Below are 22,069 nucleotides of genomic sequence, written 5' to 3'. Positions count from 1 at the left end.
GTTCAATATGCTTACTTATTTTAATATGCCAGCTTACTACATAGAAATAAATGCTGTTTCATTTTGCACGTTGTCAACAAATCATAGCAACTAGTTGCCAAACTAATATACAGAAGTTGCTTGCGACTGACACCAGCATTTGGGAGTCTATATTCAGGTGCACAGCAGATGTCAGGAAATTCCACAACTGTTTGATAGCGGGTAACTTATGGAGAAACAACAATCTAGGAAAACAACTCCCATGTTTTTGGCTAGATTTAACACAGCAGCTTAAAAAACAATATTTATACACACGTATATACTTAAATTTCACTCTGTCTCAACCATAACAAGTGCCAATCAATGGATCGGAAGACAGTGGATCCCACTTACTGCCCAATTATCCTCACTTTTCTTCCACAAAATAAATCTGCCACAGAAAAAAAAAACAAGCAACAATCTGACAGCCAGTTTAATGTGGCCATGACACCTGGATGTGTTTCGTGAAGCATTAAATGAAGCGAGTTCAAGTGGCAGTAAGTTTGCTTTCTAGCATTTTGTCGAAATGTTAGTAAAACAAAATTCAATCACTAAGATAATAAACAAACCAGTTTGTAGTTATTTCAAAAACACCTCAAAGTTTAAGGGATTAAGGAAATATATTGCTGAAAAAATATTTAAGTCAGAGTATTTTTGTCAATAATTTTACAAAATTATTTCAGTTGACATACCTGAGTTTTATTCAAAGTATTAAAAATTCATGCACTTATTAACCAAGGACCAAATAAAGACCTTATAATTTTCACAGTAGATGCAATACTGTTGCAAGAAACACTGTTCAAATTAGCATACATCTATTTCACCATTTTTCTGTAACTAAGACCGAAATTAAATATTTATCTTGCAAGTCACAGGTGGCTTAGTGGTTAAGGGCGCGGCTTTTAACCTCTGGCCAAATCTCTGAAGGAACGAAGCAAGAATTTACAGTGGACCAGCTCGGAATCTGCACACCTAGCTTTAAGGAAATAATCTTTTTTTCTTGGTGTTTTAGGGTTGTGTGAATCTCTTAGTAACAGATAATTCCTGAAACTCAGAGCATAAACTCCTGCACAACTCAGCAAAAACTTCCTTATTAACAAATGAACTGCAACAGTCCTACTTTTGCTTCAGCTGCAACACAGTCATGGCAGAATAGTGCGGTTAATTGAGCTGATGGCTCAGAGCACAAGAGACCTGACCTTGGGCATTGTCCGTGTGGAGTCTGCACATTCTCCACGTGACTGCACTGGCTTCCTCCCACATCCCAAATACGTGTAGGTTGGTACGTTAATTGACCACTTGTAAATTACCCCAACTGTGAAGGCTAATAGTGTAATCTGAGGGTAGTTAATAAAATGTAGAGAGAATGAGATTAAGGTAGATTAAGGCACAGACTCAGAGTGTCAAAGGACCTATTACCACGCTGTATACTGCATCTCTAAAAATTTTAGTAGGAGCTGAACAAATTTTCATGCATGTCTGATTTTTAATAATTTACATAACTAAATATTTTTTGTTCAAATTGATCACTTGAAATCAAATCAAATCCACCTTTGAAACCATTGTGTCACTGAAATTAAGTGACCACAAAACAGTTTTCAAGTAGCAGAATAAGTAAATGAGTCTTCTATCAAATAACTCTGCCAGCCAACAGATTTTAAAATATTTAGTGAATTTCACTTGAATCATTTCTCTTCCCCCATTATTCCATGCTCTCTACAGTAATCACTTCTCCATCTGTACTGCTTTTCATCTCAGCCTCAGTACACAAAGCTCACTGATTGGTTTACTCTGAACATGAAACTAGCTTCATCAAGATCATCACCAAGTGAAGGTGTGCACAGAGCTGTAAACCCCTACAATTAAATTTAAAACAAATTATAAGAAAAAAGTGTGACAGACTATCTAGTTTGAATCTACTAACACTGAAGCCCGTAGAGCTTCAAAACTGGTTTCAGTCAGGCTTTCAGAAATTGCTTTCAACACAATTTTTCAGTTCTTCAATCGTTAATGTTAATAATAAGTAAACAAAAAACATTATTAATTTCATATTCTGAGTGGTGTTCCTTCAACCACGATTCATTTTCAAAACAGAACTGTCCTTTATCGTGAAAAGGTGTGACCAGCAACCTTTCATACCAAAATTAAATCGACAGCATGTGGAAAGACTGGTGAGAGAGGGCGTTAAGTGGAGTCCCAAGAGAGTGGTTGGGTCTTCGATTTTTCTAAAGTACATTCATGACCAGGAAATCAAAAAGGAGTGCAAATATGTAAATTTTGCTAAAGACTCAACAGTAAAGACAGCAGCAGGGAGATGTGAATTAAAAGATTTGGAGAAGGATTTAATTGAGACAAATATCAACTCTGAATTTAAATTTTAAATATTGCATACGAGATAAAAAAAATCTGCTGTAAGCAGGCAGACAGAGCTGAAAAGACTTAGAAAGAGGCTTAATAAGTGGTGGCACACGCCGCATAATGAATGCACATAACCTAGTTTAAAAACCTAAAAAGTTCAATAGAATGTAGTTTATAACGAGAATAACATTCTTTTATGCTGTCTTGACAATTTGTTAACATCCCTAAAAGATTAAACCAAATATGAATCATTCTTTGAAAAATATCTTCCAAGAAACTGAATTAAATTTACTTCTCTCTAATTTATATTTAAATCATATTGTCCTACTTTTCTGTCTTGCTTTGAAACATCATTCTAGGTTATATCTTATGCCACTTCAATATTTCACATAGCTCAATATCTCCTTAACAGCCTTCATTTTTAACCACACATGGAGCTTAAGTCTGAATTATCATCACACAAATGGATACCTGAATTAAAGGTAGCAGAGAAGAGCAATGCTGTTCTCAAGAGGTTAATATAAGAGGAGACATAAGAAAATCACAAGCATTACAGACAAGAAAGTAAACAATTAATGCGACAGCCTCATCGTCTATAAAATACCAAGGTAGGAGATTTAGCATTGAACAAGATTATTACTTCAAAGTAAAAGAATAAGCATAGGAAATAAATATTAGTGAAAAGTAAATTAGAATCAGCTATCGGTTAAGTACTTCTTTAATGAGAGAAAGCAATTATGCCTTGGATAAATCTGCCCTGCAGGCAAGATTTTCTAAACACGACTGTGTTCTATAATACAAAAAAAATTGACATTTATATGACACAGAGACCAATTGGCCCTTTTCCATCTTTCTCAGTATCTAGCTTGGTTGGGTATGACTCCTCAAGCACTCACCAACCTTCTCAAAAAATTCCTCTGTTACTCTTCTAAATGTATGGAGGATTTCTACCTGTATCACCTCTCTGGGAATAGAGTTCAAGTGCTCCATTGCTTTTTGTGAAAAACATTTTCCACAACTCTGTTCAATTTTCCATCAATTAACCAATGACATGGTTTCCTTTTTAGTAACCGCTGTGTCCAGAAAATTGGCTCCTTCATGTTCACCCTGCCAATATTTCTAATTGTTTTACATATCTCAATTAAAATTCTCCTCAGGGCACAATATTCCAAAAATAAAACCCATGACAAATCAGTCTCCCTTTTTAACTATAATTCTGACACTCTGGCATTATCTCCTGTGCTGTAGTGTGATGACCAGAACCAAGTCAAATAATTCAACTCTCAACGAACCATAGTTACAATTTCATGCCATTTTCCATATCTTTGCTTACACAATTAATCCACAAGTACTCATTTGTCACTGCCTTCAGCAAAACTTAATTTCCAATCTTATTTTTTATGTTAATAGCAAACTTAGCAATAGCATGTTTGGTGCCTTCATCCATTTTAATAAAGTGTGAAAGGTAGAGGTCCAAGACTAGACCTGAGGCACACCACAAATGACATATTCCCAACCAGGAAAAGATCCATTTGTGATAACTTTGCATTTCCTATTGGCCAGCTATTCTATCCAGACAAAAATAGTGTGTTGAGAACTGTGGGCTTGTGCACTTTGAAAAAATAAAGGTGTGGACTATTTTCTAAATGGGGAGAGAATTTGGAAATAAGTGGTGCAAGGAGACTTAGAATCATAAAATATATAAACAAGCTCTTCAGCCCATGTGATCCATGACAACCAAAACTCCCAGCTAAGCTCGTCCCATTGACCTGCACTTGGCAGCCCAGTTTCCTTGGATCGCATGCCTCCTGACTTCTGAATGAGCCTACTATGAGGAAATTTGCCAAGTGTCTTCTTAAAATCCAAATACACTACATCCACTGCTCTACCTTCACCAATATGTTTAGTCACTACCTCAAAGAATTCAATCAGTCTGATGGGGTATGACTTCCCCTCACAAAGCCCCATCCCTAATCAGACTATGCTTCTCCAAATGCTCATTAATCCTGCCTCTAAGAATCCACTCTAATAGTTTACCCACCACTAATTTAAGATTCACAGATCTATAATTCCCAGGGTTATCTTGATTATCTTTGGATAATTATATGGATGATAATGTGATAAATGTGGTAACGTGGTAAATAGGATCAGTAAATTTGCAGATGACACCAAGATTGGGGTGTAGTGGACAGCAAGGAAGACTATGAAAGCTTGCAGTGGGATCTGGACCGGTGGGAAAAATGGGCTGGAATGACAGATGGAATTTAAAGCACACAAGTGTGAAGTATGGCACTTTGGGTATCCCAACCAGGGTCAATCTATGGTGTGCAGTAGGGTACTGAGGAGTGCTGTAGAACTGAGGGATCTGGATATACAGATCCATAATTGCTAGAAAGTGGTGACATCAATAGATAAGGTTGTAAAGAAAGCTTCTGGCACAGTGGCCCTCATGAGCCAGAATCAGAATCAGGTTTAATATCACCGGCATATATCGTGAAATCTGTTGATTTTGCGGCAGCAGTATAATGCAATATATAATAATAGAGAGAAAAAATTGTGAATTCCAGTAAGTATATATCTATTAAATAGTTGAATTAAATAAGTAGTACGAAATTGGAAGTTATAAAAGCCGTGAGGTAGCATTTATGGGCTTGATGTCCTGTCAGAAATCGGACGGTAGTGCAGAAAAAGTTGTTCCTGAGCCATTGAGTGTGCTCTCAAGCTTCCACACCTCCTTCCTGTTGGTAGCAATGAGAACGAGGCATGACCTGTGTGATGGGGGCCCTTAAAGATGGATGCCGCTTCTTTGAGGCAGCGCTCCTTGAAGATGTCATGGATACTATGGAGGCTAGTGCTTGTGATGGAGCTGCCTAAGTTTACAGCTCTCTTCAGCTTACTGTGCAGTACCACCTGCTCCCCATACCGGTCAGTGATGCAGCCAGTTAGAATGCTCTCCACAGTATATCTGTAGAAATTTGAGTGTTTTTAGAGTCATACCAAATCTTCTCAAACTGCTTATGAAATATAGCTGCTGTTGTATCTTCTTTGTATGTAGCTACATCACTCTGCTGGGTTCAGATTAGATCCTCAAAGTTACTGACATCGAGGAATTTAAAACTGCTCACTTCTGATACCTCTATGAGGCACTGGTGTGTATTCCGTTGTCTTATCCTTTCTGGAGTCCACAATTAGTTCTTCGGTCTTACTGATGTTGAGTGCAAAATTGTTGCTGTAACACCACTCAACTAGCTGATATACAGTAACGTACTCGTGTATGCTCTCTCAAAATTCTGCCAACAATGGTTGTATCATCAGCAATTTTCTAGATGGTATTTGGGCTGGGACTAGCCACACAATCATGAATGTAGAGAGAGTTAAGCAGTGGGCTAAGTACATATCCCTGAGGTGCACTAGAGTTGATCATCAGTGAGGTGGAGTTGCTGTTTCTGATCCGCATAGATTGTGGTACTGAGTATTGTGTACTTGGTACAGGAGTTGGAATGTTATTTTGGAAGTTGTTTAAGATATTGGTGAGGCCTAATTTTGCTTATTCTATGCAGTTTTGGTCACCTACTTACAAGAAAGATATAGATCACAATAAGATTGAAAGAGCGCAGAGTAAATTTACAAGGATGTTTTCAGACTTGAGGACCTGAGTTACAGGGAAAGGTTAAATTGGTTAGGGCTTTATTCCCTAGAACACAGAAAATTGAGGGGAGATTTGATAAAGGCATACAAAGTTATAAGGGGTACAGATGGAGTAAATGTATAGCAGGCTTTTTCCACCAATGTTGGGTGAGACTAAACTAGAGGTCATGGGTTAAGGTTGAAAGGTAAAATGTTGAAGAGGAACTTGAGGGAGAACTTCTTCACTCAGAGGGTGGTGAGAGTGTGGAACAAGCTGACAGTACAAGTGGAGGATGATTTCAAGAGAAATTTCCACAGGTCATGGATGGGCAGAGCATGGAAGACTATGGTCTGGGTTCAGGTCGATGGGACTAGGCAGATTAATGGTTTGACACGGACCAGATAACCTATTTCTATTCTATGATTCTACCTTTCTGGAACAAAGGAATATTGGTCCAGCAGTGAGTACATTATCTTGATAAAACAACACACTGCCAGGGTAAACCAGAAACCATGGCTGACTGCAGAGGTTCATGCACTGCTGAGGGATCAGGACGCCACCTTCAGACTGGGGCACAGAACCACTCTAAAGTCAGCTAGAGCCATGCTTTCCCGTGCCATTAGGAAGGCAATACATGAGTATGCACAGAAAATACGCAGACACCTCTGTGATACCAGGACCACATAGCAAATGTAGCAAGGTATACAAACCCAGCAAGATCTACAAGTCCACCCTGCGGGTCAAAAACATCAACACCTCCCTCGCTGATAGGCTGAATGCTTTCTATAAATGATATGATGCAAGGAATGATGTTGGTGTGTTAGTTAGCCTCATCACCCCTACTAGGGCAAAGGCTGCAGATAGTAAGTGGTCAGAGTCCTGGTGGAGCACATCTTCTTGGTGTAACTTCCTCTCTCAGGAATAAGGTCTTTAGAGCAACTACTGGCATTTCTGTAGCACTAGACTTTTAAGGGATGGGGTTGCTAGCCCCATGCCCAACCCTCCCCTTTCGCAGCCAAATTTGTGACCTTCCACGGCAGAGTTATTGAATGATGTGATCTTGAGGAAAGATCCCACTCCTTGAGGAACGGGCACCTTGTCCAGCCACAGCTAAGGTAAGCATGATCCCAGCCAGGGTAAACCAGACAAAGCTGTGGGGCCGGACAACATATCTGGTCAGGGGCTGATGGACTGTGCCACCCAGCTGAGGTCTGAATGGACAACTTTAATATCTCTTTGAAACAGTCACTGTCCCTGCAGGCTTCAAGGCAGCCACCATCATTCTGGTGCCCAAGACAGCAACAGTAACTTACCTAAACAATAACTGCCTATTGGCACTGACTTCAACAATTCTGAAGTGCTTTGAGGAACTGGTAACAGATTGCATAAAGTCCAACTTTCCAGCTACATTGGATCCCTTCCAGTTCACCTCTCACTCAAACTAGTCTGCTTATGCCTCAGTGGGGACTCATTGGAGCCTCAGTGCTCCAACCCCTTCTGTCCTACCAGGAAAATAATGCCAGGATGTTGTTCACTGACTTCAACTCAACATTTAACATGATCATCCCTCAGAGGCTGGTGGGTAACTGTCCTCATTTGGGGCTCAAGAGGTCTCTCTGTAATTGGATCTTGGATTTCCTGGTGGATAGACCCCAGTCAGTTCAAGTTGGCAGTAACAACTCAAGCTCCATCATTCTGAGCACTGATGCACTCCAGGGCTGTGTACTCAGCCTGCTGCTGTTCACACTGTTGACTCACGACTGCACTGCCAACTCCAGCTCAAACTGCACCATCAAGTTCACTGATGATAGTCGTTGACCTCATCTGCAACAATGAGTCTCTTACACAGGGCGGAGGTAGAAAGGCTTGTCAAATGGTGTGAGACTGAATCTCAATGGGGACATAACAAAAGGGATGATTGTGTACTTCAGGAAGGCACGGGTTGACCATTCTCCATTGCACATCAGTGGCTCTGCCATGAAGGAGTGAAGAGCACAATGTTTCTTAGTGTGCACATAACAGACGATCTAACCTGGACCCACAACACCTCCTCACTAGTCAAGAAGGCATAGAAGTGTCTATACTTTGAGGTGTGCAAGGCTCCCCACCTTCATTCTGATAACTTTGTGCAGGAGCATCATTGAGTGTCCTGTCTGGCTACACCATTACATGGTACAGAAGCTGCAAGGCGTCGGACCACAAGACCCTGCTAAGGATAGTAAGAACTGCTGAGAGGATCACTGGGGATTCTATTTGTGACATTTACTGGAGAGCATTGCAGATGAAGGACCTGAAATATTGTTCAGGATTCCTACTACAACACCTTTGGCCGACTACCATCTAGGAGGGGGGTACAGGCACATCGGGACTATGAATGCCAGACTGGTAACAGCTTCTACCCTCAGCATGTGAGACTAATGAATACCCTGCCACCACTGAGGTCTCGTCACCAGGACAGTGAGCTGTTTGAAGTACTGTTTTCTGTTTACCTGTGCTGTACACTACATGTGCTTTGAATTATATTTTACTAATGTATTAATGGTAATATTTTGGTTTATGTGTGTGATATACTATGTATTCTGTTGATGCACTGTGATCTGGAGAAATGCTTTTAAATTTGTCTGTATATATGTACAGCCAGATGACAATAAACTTGAACTTGGTACTACCCATAACCACATCCAAGTGCTCCCTAAACAACCTCACATTTCTGTTGTGCATTTCCCTGAGTACATCTGTTCCCATTTTACGCTTCCAAGTTCTGACATAATAGGATCATAACTCACCCTTTCACAGTTATTTTCCAATACTGCTTTCTCCCATCCCCGTCCAAAGGTCAGCAAGTTGTGATCACTGTCTCCAAAATGCTCACCTAATGAGAGATCTGACATCTGACCTGGTTCATTGCAAAGTACTATAACCTAAAATGGCATTTCCCCTCGTCAGTCTGTCAAGAATCCTTCCTGGACGTACCTAACAAATTCTGCCCCTTCTAAACCTTCTGCAATAAAAAAGTGCCAATCAATACTCGGGAAGTTGAAGCCACCCACGACAACTCTGTTATTTTTGCACCTTCCAAAATCTGCTTCCCAAGCTGTTCCGCAGTGTCTCTGCTGTTACTAGGGTGTCTTTAGAATACTCCAATAGAGTGATTGCTCCCTTCCTGTCTCTGACTCCCACCCACACTGACGCAGCAGATGATCACCCCACAACGTCCACTCTTTCTACAGCAATGACACTATCTCTGATTAGAAATATCACTGCCCCCATTTTTTTTAACCTCCCTCCCTGTCCATTTTGAAACTTTTAAATTCCAGAACATCCAACAGCCAATCCTGCCCTCATGATGGCCAAGACTGTAATATCCACTACCAATCTGTGTAAGAACTCTTGCCCCAAACATCCCCTTTAATCTTTCACCCTCACACCTGAAAGCTATTTCTTCTACTGTTCAACATATCTATTCTGGGGAAAAAGACCTTATCCCAGCTTGTCATAATCTTGTAAATTTCTCTCAGGTCTCCCCTTAACCTCTGACCTCCACCCAGAGAAAACCCTCTGCCCATAGCAAATGCCCTCTAATCTAGGTAGCATCCTGGTAAACTTCTTCTACACCCTCCACAAAGCCTCCAAATCTTTCCGGTAATGGTGTAATCAGAACTGCATGCAACACTCCCAAGTGCAGTCTAACCAAAGTGTAATACAACAGCAACATGACTTCCTGACTTTCATACGTTATGCTCCTAGTGTTGAAGTCTAGCATACAATATGGCTTCTTTAACATTTTACCTACTTGTATTGTCACTTTCACAGTTATGCACTTGGACCTTCTGATCACTTTGTACATCATTGCTGCGAAAAGTCCTTTTGTGAATTGTATACATTCCCTTTACATTTGACCTTCCAAAGAGCAACAGCTCACACTTGCCAAAATTAAATTCTATTTGCCAGTTCTCTGCCCAAAACTGATCTGTATCCTCCTACATTCTTTGATAATCTGCTTCACTATCCACAGCTCCAACAACTGTTGATGTCATCTGCAGACTTAGTAACCAACCCATCTGCATTTTCATACAAATCATTTACATATATCACAAATAATAAACCACTGTTCACAGACCTTCAGCCACGAAAACATCCTTTCACTGCTACCTTTTGTCTTCTATGGACAGGCCAATTCTGAATCCAAACTACCAATTCACCATGACTTAATGTATTTTTATCTTTCTGATCAACTTACCATGAAGGACCTTGTCAAAAGACCCTGTAAACAAAATCCACTGGCTAATCCTCATCAACCACCTTGGAAATCATAAGAACGCAATTAAGTTTGTAAGACATGACGTGACTTGCACAATGCCATACTGACTGCCCTTAACTAGCCCATCTTTGTCCAAGTGTGATTAAATCCAATCTCTAAGAATCCTCCTTATAGCTCCCCTGTCAATGATAAGAGCCTTGCTGGGACACCTTTTTTTTAAATGAGATGTAAATTATATCTGACAAATTTGCTCACATTCACTGAGGATTGGCAAGGGAGAGTTGATGAAGGGACTTGTAAATGTAGTGTACAATGTATTTCATTTCCAAAAGACATTTGACAAGTTTCCTGGTATGTGAATGGTTTCTACTTAAGAGTCCAAGGTATTGGAATAAGTGGATTAGTGAAGTTTAAACACCAGCTGGGACAAAAAAAACAGACTTCAAATAAACAGGCCCCTCTGGAGATGCTCATGGAGTGAGTACTGTTTTGGATTCGCTCCATAACCTTCACTTTTTTTAACCTTTGATCACCCTTATTCAGCTTATTTTTACCTATACCGAAAGTTTCTTTGTTAATTTTTTTTTGGATTTACTGCCAAGAGTTTGTTGTGAACTTTTGAAGATATGCAAACAGAAATGCCTCTCAGGTCTAAGGGACGGGATCCCGGACGCAATCCGAACGGTAACGGAAAAAAGCAGGCTCCGCCACAACAAACTCAATTAACTTTTGAATTGTTTATGGAGGTTTTGGATAAAAAATTTGCTGAACTACAACAATTTTTTAAAGAAGATATAAAGGCTTTTCAAGAGTACATGATTAAGACGGATTTAGTAATTAAACAGCAACAAGCTCTTATTGCGTCTCTGCAAGAAGATGCTCGGAAGTGAGATTTGACTATTGAAAAACTGCAACAGGATTTAATTTCGACCATTAAGCTGATGGAAGCCCTTAAAGCCAAGAGTGACGATTTTGAGAATCGGTCCAGAAGACAGAACTTACGTATACTTGGTCTTCCAGACGGCATAGAAAAAGATGACCCTTCGAAATATTTTGCTCAACTTTTAAAAGAAGCGTTTCCGACGATTTTCCCGAATAACCCTCCTTTATTGGATCGGGCACATAGAATTCGGCGTCGATCACCGAGTGCTACAGACAAACCTTTGGTGGTAATTGTCCGGTTCCATTATGTACATGACAAAGAACAACTTATAAGAGCAGCTCGTGGAGCAGGAATGATTAAATTCAAAGAATTTTGCTTCCGCCTGGTCGAAGACTTTAGTCCTGACCTTTTAAAAAGAAGGCTTCTTTTTAAACCATTGATGGCTGAATGTTATGAGAAAAATCTGAAACCTGCGCTCCTATACCCTGCGAAGCTTCGAATTTCTCCGTCGAATGCTCCACGACAGGTTTTCATTTCAACTTCAGAAGCCAGAAAATATCTGGAGGAGAACTTCCCTACTGCTACAGACACCAGTCTCTAATAAATGAACGATTCTGATTGTGTAAGATGGTTCTCGATCTCTTAAACCAGAATTAAAATCTGGTTATTGGTGTAGGTTCATCCTATACTTTATACTTAAGTTAAAGTGTGTTTTCGTCATATTAATTGTTTTGCCTTATACACCTTAATCATTTAACTACATACTTGTCCATTAACTTTGTTCCTTCGAAGGTATATTTTTAATTCTTTGAAGGGGAATTTTTCTTTGATTAAGATGGTGGTTTTTTGAAAAAGATTTTTGGTTTTGCTTAAGATGGCGTTATGTTTTTATTTTTTTCGCTTTTTTCCTACAATGCATCGCTTATCATAGCTTAAATATTTTTTGTTTTGTCTGGGCTAGAGCCCGATTTATAATTTTTTTTAGTGATTATATTTTTATTCTTTTTACAACTATACTTAGAAATATGGTTTTTATTATAGCGATTTTAATTTTTAAAGTTGGGGTGATTCTTTTATATATATCCTTTATATATGGAGTGTTCTTCAGCTGACGGGGGTAGGATTAGTCTTACTTTTTCCCTTTTTAAGTCATATTTTGGCTTTTTCTCTTTTTCTTGGGGGGTGGGGGGATGGTCTGTTTTCTAATTCCATTTTTTTGTACCAGTTTGTTTTAGTTTTTTTATCTGGGCTGTTTTTGAACTTCAAATATGTCTGTGTTGTCGTCACTTCTGGGTCTTCTCTTTACTTTTGTTCCTCTTCCAGGTGCATGAGTTTATAAGTTGGTTAACCCTTTCTATACCAAAGGGTTGATTTTAGAATTATGGCTCAGATCATTAATTTTGTGTCTTGGAATACTAATAATTTAAATCATCCAATTAAACGAAAGAAGATTTTCAAAGTATTCCAAAGACTTAATGCTCATATCATTTTTGTACAAGAAACTCATGTGAGGAAGGAGGACAAATTTCATTTTTTTAGATTTTGGCGGGGTCAACAGTATCACGCAAATTCAAATGCTAAAGTAAAAGGAGTTTCAATTTTTATTGACTCCTCTATTTCATTTGTTCATCATGATATTTTTTCGGATCCGAATGGCAGATTTTTGTTAATTACGGGTTTACTTTGTAATAAAAAGGTTGCTTTGGTTAATGTTTATGCTCCAAATGTAGATTGTCCTGACTTTTTTAAGTCTTCATTTACCTCTTTACCCAATCTAAACGAATATAATTTAATAATGGGTGGTGACTTTAATTGTTGTTTAAATCCTCTGGTGGATAAATCTTCATCTATTCAGACTTTACCTAATAAGTCGGCCACTTGTATTAACTCTTTTTTGACTGACAATGGAGTTTTTGATATTTGGAGATTCCGGCATCCTAATGACAAAGAGTTTTCTTTTTTCTCACATGTTTATCACTCTTATTCGAGAATTGATTATTTTTTTATAGACTCTTGTTTTATTCCATTGGTAATTGGTTGTAATTATGATATTATAGCTATCTCTGATCATGCTCCATTATTACTTTCTATGAAATTTATGGATACAGCTTCTAATGCTAGACAATGGCGATTTGACTCTACCTTGTTGCAAGACTCTGACTTTATAAAATTTATGGAGGAGCAGATCGACTTCTTCTTTTCAACTAATTCTACAGATGATATTTCCTGCGGAACACTTTGGGACACTTTTAAAGCGTATATACGTGGAAGATTATTTTTTATTCTGTTGGTTTGAGGAAACGTACTAAGATGGAAACTCTTTTATTGGTTGATAAAATTAAATAGATTGATAAGAAATATTCGATTGCTCCTAGTAAGGAGCTTTACAAACAAAGGGTTGAACTTCAAATAGAACATAGTTTATTACTTACATCCGCGATTGAAAATCAATTAATGAAAACTAAATCTGATTTTTATATACATAGTGATAAATCTGGTAAACTGTTAGCTAGTCAATTGAAGAATGCTTTGGTTAAATGTCAAACCACTAAGATTGGTCAGCAGAATGGGAATCTGACAGTTAATCATGATGAGATAAATAAGGCATTTCAAGACTTCTATACCTCCCTGTATCAATCTGAATTTCCTCAAGATCAAAATACCATGTCTGATTTTCTTGGGAAATTAAATTTTCCAAGATTATCATCTGATGATCTTTTGATATTGGATACTCCTATTACAGATGTAGAAATTAAGGGGGCTATTTCCTCAATGAATTCTGGGAAAGCACCGGGTCCAGATGGTTATACAGTTGAATTTTTAAAAATTTTTTCCGCTACTCTTTCCCCTTGGTTAGGTAAGGTTTTTGAGGAAGCCATTAGATTGGGGAATTTGCCACAATCTTTTTATAGAGCTTCCATTTCTTTAATATTGAAGAAAGATAAAGACCCTACTAACTGTGCTTCTTATAGACCTATATCTTTATTGAATGTAGACTCCAAGATTTTTTCCAAGTTATTGGCATCTAGATTGGAGAAGGTATTACCCAAAATTATTTCAGATGATCAAACTGGTTTTATTAAAAATCGTTATTCTTTTTTTAACATTAGGAGATTGTTGAATATTGTTTATATTCCCTCACATGACACTTCAGAATGCGTGATTTCATTAAATGCGGATAAAGCATTTGATAGAGTTGAATGGCCTTACTTATTTAATGTGTTGGAGAAGTTTAATTTTAGTCCGATATTTATATCATGGATTAAATTGATTTATCATACTCCAGTAGCCTCAGTGTTTACCAATAATCAAAGATCTCCCTTTTTTCGCCTATTTCGGGGCACTAGACAAGGATGTCCTCTTAGTCCATTACTATTTAACATTGCCTTAGAACCTTTGGCAATTGCCATCAGACAATCACAGGATATTTTGGGTATTAATTGTGGGACAGATATTCATAAGTTATCTTTGTATGCAGATGATTTATTACTATTCATTTCTAACCCGGAGAAATCCATTCCAGCAGTTTTATCATTATTGGCTCAATTTAGTGAGTTTTCTGGGTATAAGTTAAATCTTAATAAAAGTGAATTGTTTCCTTTGAATAAACGGGTCCCAATTTATGGAAATTTACCTTTTAAATTAGTTAATGACTCTTTTACTTATTTAGGGATCAAAATCGCAAAAAACCATAAAGATTTATTTAGATTTAATTTTTTACCCTTAATTGATCAGATTAAAGGTTTGTTTACTAAGTGGTCACCTTTATCTTTATCCCTAATAGGTAGGATTAATGCTATTAAGATGGTTATTTTACCTAAGTTTTTATATATTTTTCAAGCGATACCAATTTTTATCCCGAAATCTTTTTTTACTAATGTTGACTCTAAAATTCCTTCATATATATGGCAGAATAAAACTCCCAGGTTAGGTAAAACATATTTACAGAAGACAAAAAAAGGAAGGCGGGTTAGCATTACCTAATTTCAGATTTTACTATTGGGCAGTTAATATTAGATATTGGTTATGTTGGTTGAAATATGGGGGTGGATCTTTTGGCCCTTGTTGGGTGAGTTTAGAAACTAAATCGGTATCAGCTTATGCTCTGGGTTCTATTTTAGGGACTTCTCTCCCTTTTGCTCTTTCTAAATTGCCGAAACGAATTGACAACCCGATAGTTAAACATACTTTGCGTATATGGTTTCAATTTCGGAGATTTTTTGGGTTGACTCAATTCATTTTAAATAGTCCTATTGTATCTAATTGTTTTTTTCACCCTTCCATTATAGAACAAGCTTATTCGGCTTGGAAAACTAAGGGATTACTAAGATTTTCTGATTTTTTTTTAGATAATTGTTTCATGTCTTTTGAGCAATTATCCAGCAAATATAACTTGCCTAGATTTAATTTTTTTTTAGATATTTACAGATTAGACATTTTTTAAGTTCTGTACTCTCTACGTTTCCAAATTTTGTGCCTTCAGATATTTTGGAGAGTTTACTTGAATTAGACCCTTTTCAAAAAGGGCTTATTTCAAAACTTTATAATATAATTTCAGAGCCTCTTTATAAGACTAAAAAGGATTGGGAAAGAGAGCTTAGTCTTAGTATTTCTAGTGAGAATTGGGATAGAATTCTTCAATTAGTTAATACATCATCGTTACGTGCCAAACATTCATTAATACAATTTAAGGTCGTACATAGGGCCCATATGTCCAAGGATAAATTAGCTAATTTTTACTCTCATATTAGTCCTATTTGTGATAGATGTCATTCTGAAATTGCGTCTTTAACTCATATGTTTTGGTCTTGTTCATTTTTGGAGAAATATTGGAAAGATATTTTTGATATTATTTCTGTGGTTTTGAATATCGATTTACAACCTCATCCTATTACCGCAATTTTTGGTTTACCAATCTTAGACTCACTGCATTTATCTTCTTCTGCCCGTCGAATGATTGCATTTCTAACTCTGATGGCTAGAAGATCTATATTGTTGAATTGGAAAGAAATTAATCCTCCCACTGTATTTAATTGGTTCTCTCAAACTATGTTATGTTTAAATTTAGAAAAAATTAGAAGTGGTACTTTTGAGACTTCTATGAAATTTGAACAGTTATGGAGACCATTTATTCAACATTTTCATATGATGTAATATGACCCTGTGCCAAGTTCATTTGATTTCCCAGCTTTTAGCTTATGTATTTTGAGAGGACCGGAAGTGACGGCATTGATGAATACTTATTTTTGTGAGATATTATAAACAGCCCCCTTTTTTTCTCTCTTTTTTTTGCTTCTTTTTTCTTCTATATTAGTTATTAGATTAGATTAGCTAGTTTTGCATTATTTTTTTGTTTTTTTTTCTTTCTTTTTTTCTGTTTTCTTTATATCATATATTATGAAATATTTAGACTTACTATGTTCATACATATATTTTATGGCTTATGTCTTGGTAAACTCATTTATATTATAACTATTATGTATGTTTTTTTTCACATGCAATGGAATTTATATGTTGGTAATTTCTTTATCAATATATTATTTGTATTCTGTCCATATTACTAATATTAATAAAAAGATTTAGAAAGAAAGAAAGAACAAATAAACAGGTCCCTTTTAGACTAAAGTTTGGGCACCCCGGTCAAAATTTCTGTTACTGTGAATAGTTGAGTGAGTAGAAGATGAACTGATCTCCAAAAGTCATAAAGTTAAACATGAAACATTCTTTTCAACATTTTAAGCAAAATTAGTGTATTATTTTTGTTTTATACAGTTTTAGAGTGAAAAAAAGGAAAGGAGCACCATGCAAAAGTTTGGGCACCCCAAGAGATTTGAGCTCTTAGATAACTTTTACCAAGGTCTCAGACCTTAATTAGCTTGTTAGGGCTATGGCTTGTTCACAGTCATCATTGGGAAAGGCCAGGTGTTGCAAATTTCAAAGCTTTATAAATACCCTGACTCCTCAAACCTTGCCCCAACAATCAGCAGCCATGGGCTCCTCTAAGCAGCTACCTAGCACTTTGAAAATTAATATAAATGATGCCCACAAAGCAGAACAAGTTCTATAAGAAGACATCAAAGTGTTTTCTGGTAGCTGTTCCCTCACTTCGTAATGTAATTAAGAAATAGCAGTTAACAGGAACGGTGGAGGTCAAGTTGGGGTCTGGAAGACCAAGAAAACTTTCTGAGAGAACTGCTCATAGGATTGCTAGAAAGACAAATCAAAACCGGCGTTTGACTGGAAAAGACCTTCAGGAAGATTTAGCAGACTCTGGAGTGGTGGTGCACTGTTCTACAGTGCAGCGACACCTGCACAAGTATGACCTTCATGGAAGAGTCATCAGAAGAAAACCTTTCCTGCATCCTCAACACAAAATTCAGTGACAGAAGTTTGCAAAGGAACATCTAAACAAGCCTGATGCATTTTGGAAACAAGTTCTGTGGACTGATGTTTTTGGCCAAAATGAGCAAAGGTATGTTTGGAAAAAAAAAGGTGCAGAATTTCATGAAAAGTACACCTTTCCAACTGTTAAGTGTGGGGGTGGATCGATCATGCTTTGAGCTTGTGTTGCAGCCAGTGGCACTACCATTTCATTGGTAGAAGGAAGACTGAATTAAATTAAATACCAGCAAATACCGGAAGTAAACATCACCCCTTCTGTAAAAAAGCTGAAGAAGAAAAGAGGATGACTTCTACAACAGAATAATGATCCAAAACACACCTCAAAATCCACAATGGATTAGCTCGAGGCGCAAGCTGAAGGTTTTGCCATGGCCCTCACAGTCCCCTGACCTACACATCATCGAAAATTTGTGGATAGACCTCAAAAGAGCAGTGCGTACAAGACGGCCCAAGAATCTCACAGAACTAGACAGACAGACAGCCATATTTTATTGATCCCGAGGGAAATTGGGTTTCGTTACAGTTGCACCAACCAAGAATAGAGTAGAAATATAGCAATATAAATCCATAAATAATTAAATAATAAGTAAATAATGGCAAGTAGAAATTATTCCAGGACCAGCCTATTGACTCAAGGTGTCTGACACTCCGAGGGAGGAGTTGTAAAGTTTGATGGCCTTTTGCAAGGTAAAATGGGAGAAAATCCCCCAAACAAGAATTGAAAGACTCTTAGCTGGCTACAGAAAGTGTTTACAAGCTTTTTTGTTATTTTGAAACTGTAAAAGATAGAAATAAAAAAGTAATCTTGCTTAAAATATTAAAGAAATATGTCATCTTTAACTTTATGCCTTTTGGAAATCAGGTCATCTTTTACTCGCTTAGTTATTCACAGTAACAGAAATTTTGACCAGGGGTGCCCAAACCTTTGCATGCCACTGTATATACTAGTGGAGTATACCAGGGATCATCACTAAATTCTCAAAAGTTTGCTATTTACATAACCAGGACGAGAGAATAATATGGAAGGTTTTGCTAATGATACGAAAATTGGTGGAAGGGCACGTTGTGATGAGGACTTTGTGACTCTGCAGCAGGATACAGATAGATAGTGTGACTGGATGAAAACCTAGCCAATGGAATTTAAATATGGGGAAGTGGGAGGTCATGCACTTTGGTTAAGAGAAATGAAAAGGTTAACTACTATCTGAATTTATAAAGGTTATAAATAAGTATAGTTCAGAAGGGTTTAAGTGTTTTCATGCATGAATTACAAGCCAGTCAAATAAATAGATAAGGCTTACTTTTTGTTGGTCTTTATCATGAAGGGATTGGGATTTGAGAATATGAAGGCTTTGTTATGCTTAAAGCGGTTTTGTTGAGGCTGTATTTGGAATGCGGGGGATAAGTTTAGTGACTTTGCAGAAAAAAGCGAATATGGAATTATGTAGGATCCTAATGAGGCTTTAAAGCAGTGGTTGGCAACCCGTCGATCATGTTTGACTGGTCGATCTTTGAGACTTTCCCAGTAGATCCCGAGAAAAATGAAAAATAAATACACAAATACTGTTGAGAGATCGTTTCCAGGTTGTGGGGTTTTAGTTCCGTTCTTTCTGCCCAGTGCACATGCGTGTAGTTCCCCTGCACTACACAGTGTACTTCAGTGGTCCCCAACCACCAGGCCGCGAGGAAACAATATGTCTCAGCTGCACCTTTCCTCATTCCGTCATGCCCACTGTTGAACTTGAATGCACGCGAGGTCATCAGTTGCATAAACACCGTGATACCCTCGCGCCAGGGATCATTGGTTGGCTTCGTGCGGCCAGCGGGAAGTGCCGTTGCTACTGGCCTGGAGCGTGGACGGATGGGCGCCGCCTCTAAACCTATTTAGCACACCGAATGATGTAGGGAATATTTGCAGACGACCTAATTTGGGCTCAAGGATTTGTAAGTAGCAGAGCAGCTACCTCACTGCGATCTACTGAAAGTCATCCCTCAAGACAAACCTTTGTCAGCTGATAGACCCTACAAGAGGGGCGGGCGTGCATCCTGTTGCACTCCTCGCTCGCTCTCTCCGGACTGCGACTGCCGCAGCCCCGGCACGGGGACCTCCGGCCTTTACCTTGTCCTCTCATCCCACCCATGACCAGCCGCACCTGGCCAAGGCATCTGGCGGGCGGAAGGCTAGAGTTCGGGCCCGGAGGCTGTCTAATGAGGCAATTAAGGACTCAAAACTGCTTCAGTACCCTGAGTCCAAGCACCCTGCACTTAAAGACAAACCCAGAGTTTTTTCAGCGGAAAAAACGTGAGCAAGCGGGACAGAAGTGCTGAGAGCTACGTAAACTAAATTGCTGAATAGACTGGACATAAAGAACCTGCTTTGAGTATCGCTGTATTCTGGTCGTGTTTAACACCCCCTCTCCCCCCCGTCAGCTGGTCCGCAAGAATATTGTCAATATTGAACCGGTCCATGGTGCAAAAAAAGGGTGGTGACTCCTGGTGTACATACATTATTTCTGCTTCTGGGTTGTGGGGTTTTACTTCCGGTCTTTTCTGCCCGGTGCACATGTGTGTGACTTTGTAGGTCGATCTTGCCTTTCACTAAGGCCGAGATAGGGGATCTTGGGCTTAAAAAGGTTGGTGACCACTACTTTAAAGGATAGCTGTGGAGATTACTTTCATTAGTTGAAGGATCATGAGGACAGAACTACGAAATGAGGGTCTGGTCACTTAAATCTGCGAATGTTCAGATATTTCTTCTTTCAAAAAAGTAGAGAATCTCTGGAATTCTCCACCCCTGTGGGCGATAAAAGTCAGATTTTTTATGGTGGAAATAGGCAGCTATATAAAAGACTGGGAATTGAAGGTTATGGGGAACTGGCACTGAAAAGGAATTGAGATACATCAGGCAGAGTCATATTGTAAAGGCAGGGCAGGCTTGAGTGTCCTGGTGCTTAGCCTGTACTTATTTTCTTCTGTCCCTGTATGTTCTTTCTCAGGCCTTGCAAAGCGCATGCCCATAAAGTTAAATGCTAATTGTAGGAAAACCGATTACTTTTGTTTCTTTTAAAAGAACACAAACCTAGTGGGCTGAATCATCTACTTTGCTCCTCTAAATCCTACAGAGTCAGGCTATTTCAAAAACAATGCTTTTCATTTTTATCCAGCAGGGAACCAAATTATAAAATTACATCAGGAGTTAACACAACACTTAAATAAAATTGGAATTGACAAAGACATTCATGAATATTTTCCAATTATTGAATTAACTTGTGGAGATGAGTTGCTTGGAGTTTCTCTTGCTCTGACGCAGTGCTTTGGCAGGAACTGGGGTTGCTGTCATGAATAAGGCTTCTGCTGAACCTCTGCCAACGTTACAGGCTGAAGAAATGCACCTCAATGATTTCCCATTTGTTCAAGGGATGTATGAATAAATTGGTTGCTTTGATAAAAATCTCGTAATAAATAAAATGCTCCCAATGATTTTATGTATATATTTTATCTAGTTATTTAAGTTATTATGAATTAATTGATTCATTATTCTACAACACAGATACAAGGCATTCAGCCCAATCTGTCTCTCTAAGCTAGTCCATTTGGCCCACATTCCACTGAATCTTTCCTCTCCATGTACCTGCCCAAATGTCTTTAAAACATTGTAACTGGACCTTCCCCTACCATTTCCTCTGGAAGCTCATTCCATATACCATCATCTTGTTTGAGAAACTTGCACTTCAGATCCCCCTTTGAATCACTCCACTCTTATTCTGAACACGTACCTTCTAGTTTTTGACTCCCATACTCGAAGAGGTCTACTGCGGTTGCCATTCCCTTCTATGCCCCTAATTTTATAAATTTCTAAGGTCACCCCCTAATCCTCCTATGTTCCAGGGGAAATAGCCCCAACCCATCCAAATGCTCCTTGTAACTCCAGTCCAGACAACATTTGTGTGAATCTATTTATGTACCCTCCCTGCATGGCACGTTCTTCAAGTGTGGTCTTATGAACATCCTGTGCAATTCTAACATCACATATCAACTCCTAAAAACAATGGCCCAGCTGACGATGGCATGCATTTCATTTGCCTTCATTTTAAGAAATCTATTTTCCCCTTTAAATATGAATTATTTGAAACAAGTGTTAAAACAGTGTATCTTGTACAGCAGGCAGCAAGGGTGATAAACGCAAACAATGCACAACTCAAGCATTTCAATGACTGGTTTGCACTAGCCACAGTAACCACGTTCCTGCTTTATCACGACAGGCACTGAGTTGTTATTGACAATCCTTACCTGGGGTTATCTGCTCAGCCAAGGAATCAAGATTAGTCTCATCAGCTACTGCCAAAAGGTAAAAGGTCAAAAATTAATAAAGTTAGTATTCCCCCATTCCACGTGCTTGATTCCAAATCCCCAGATTCCAAGTTAGATATTTGGGAGGTTACATTACATGCAGATCAGATCCTTTGACAAGCAGGCAATTAGATTATATTTGTCATTTTTTTTTCAAGAGTTTTATTCA

At 38.3% G+C, this 22,069-nt stretch overlaps 1 protein-coding gene across 5 annotated transcripts in view; it reads right to left on the bottom strand.

Annotated features, from left to right (window-relative positions):
• The window catches only part of pard3aa (par-3 family cell polarity regulator alpha, a), an 850,778-nt gene that overhangs the window by 210,832 nt on the left and 617,877 nt on the right, over positions 1-22,069 (bottom strand). For 3 of the 5 annotated variants that reach the window (XM_059971936.1, XM_059971939.1, XM_059971940.1), the window contains one exon: positions 21,841-21,888. The exons of 1 other annotated variant lie outside the window; for it this stretch is intronic. In XM_059971936.1, the coding sequence (XP_059827919.1) occupies positions 21,841-21,888 (48 nt within the window). The remainder of the gene's footprint in view (positions 1-21,840; positions 21,889-22,069) is intronic. One more of the 5 variants, XM_059971937.1, reaches the window with a different exon arrangement.

This window comes from Hypanus sabinus, chromosome 6 (assembly GCF_030144855.1).
Source record: "Hypanus sabinus isolate sHypSab1 chromosome 6, sHypSab1.hap1, whole genome shotgun sequence".
NCBI classification, from domain to species: Eukaryota; Metazoa; Chordata; class Chondrichthyes; order Myliobatiformes; family Dasyatidae; genus Hypanus; species Hypanus sabinus.
Note: the sequence above shows the minus strand (reverse complement) of the source record. Positions and strands in the feature narration are given on the sequence as shown.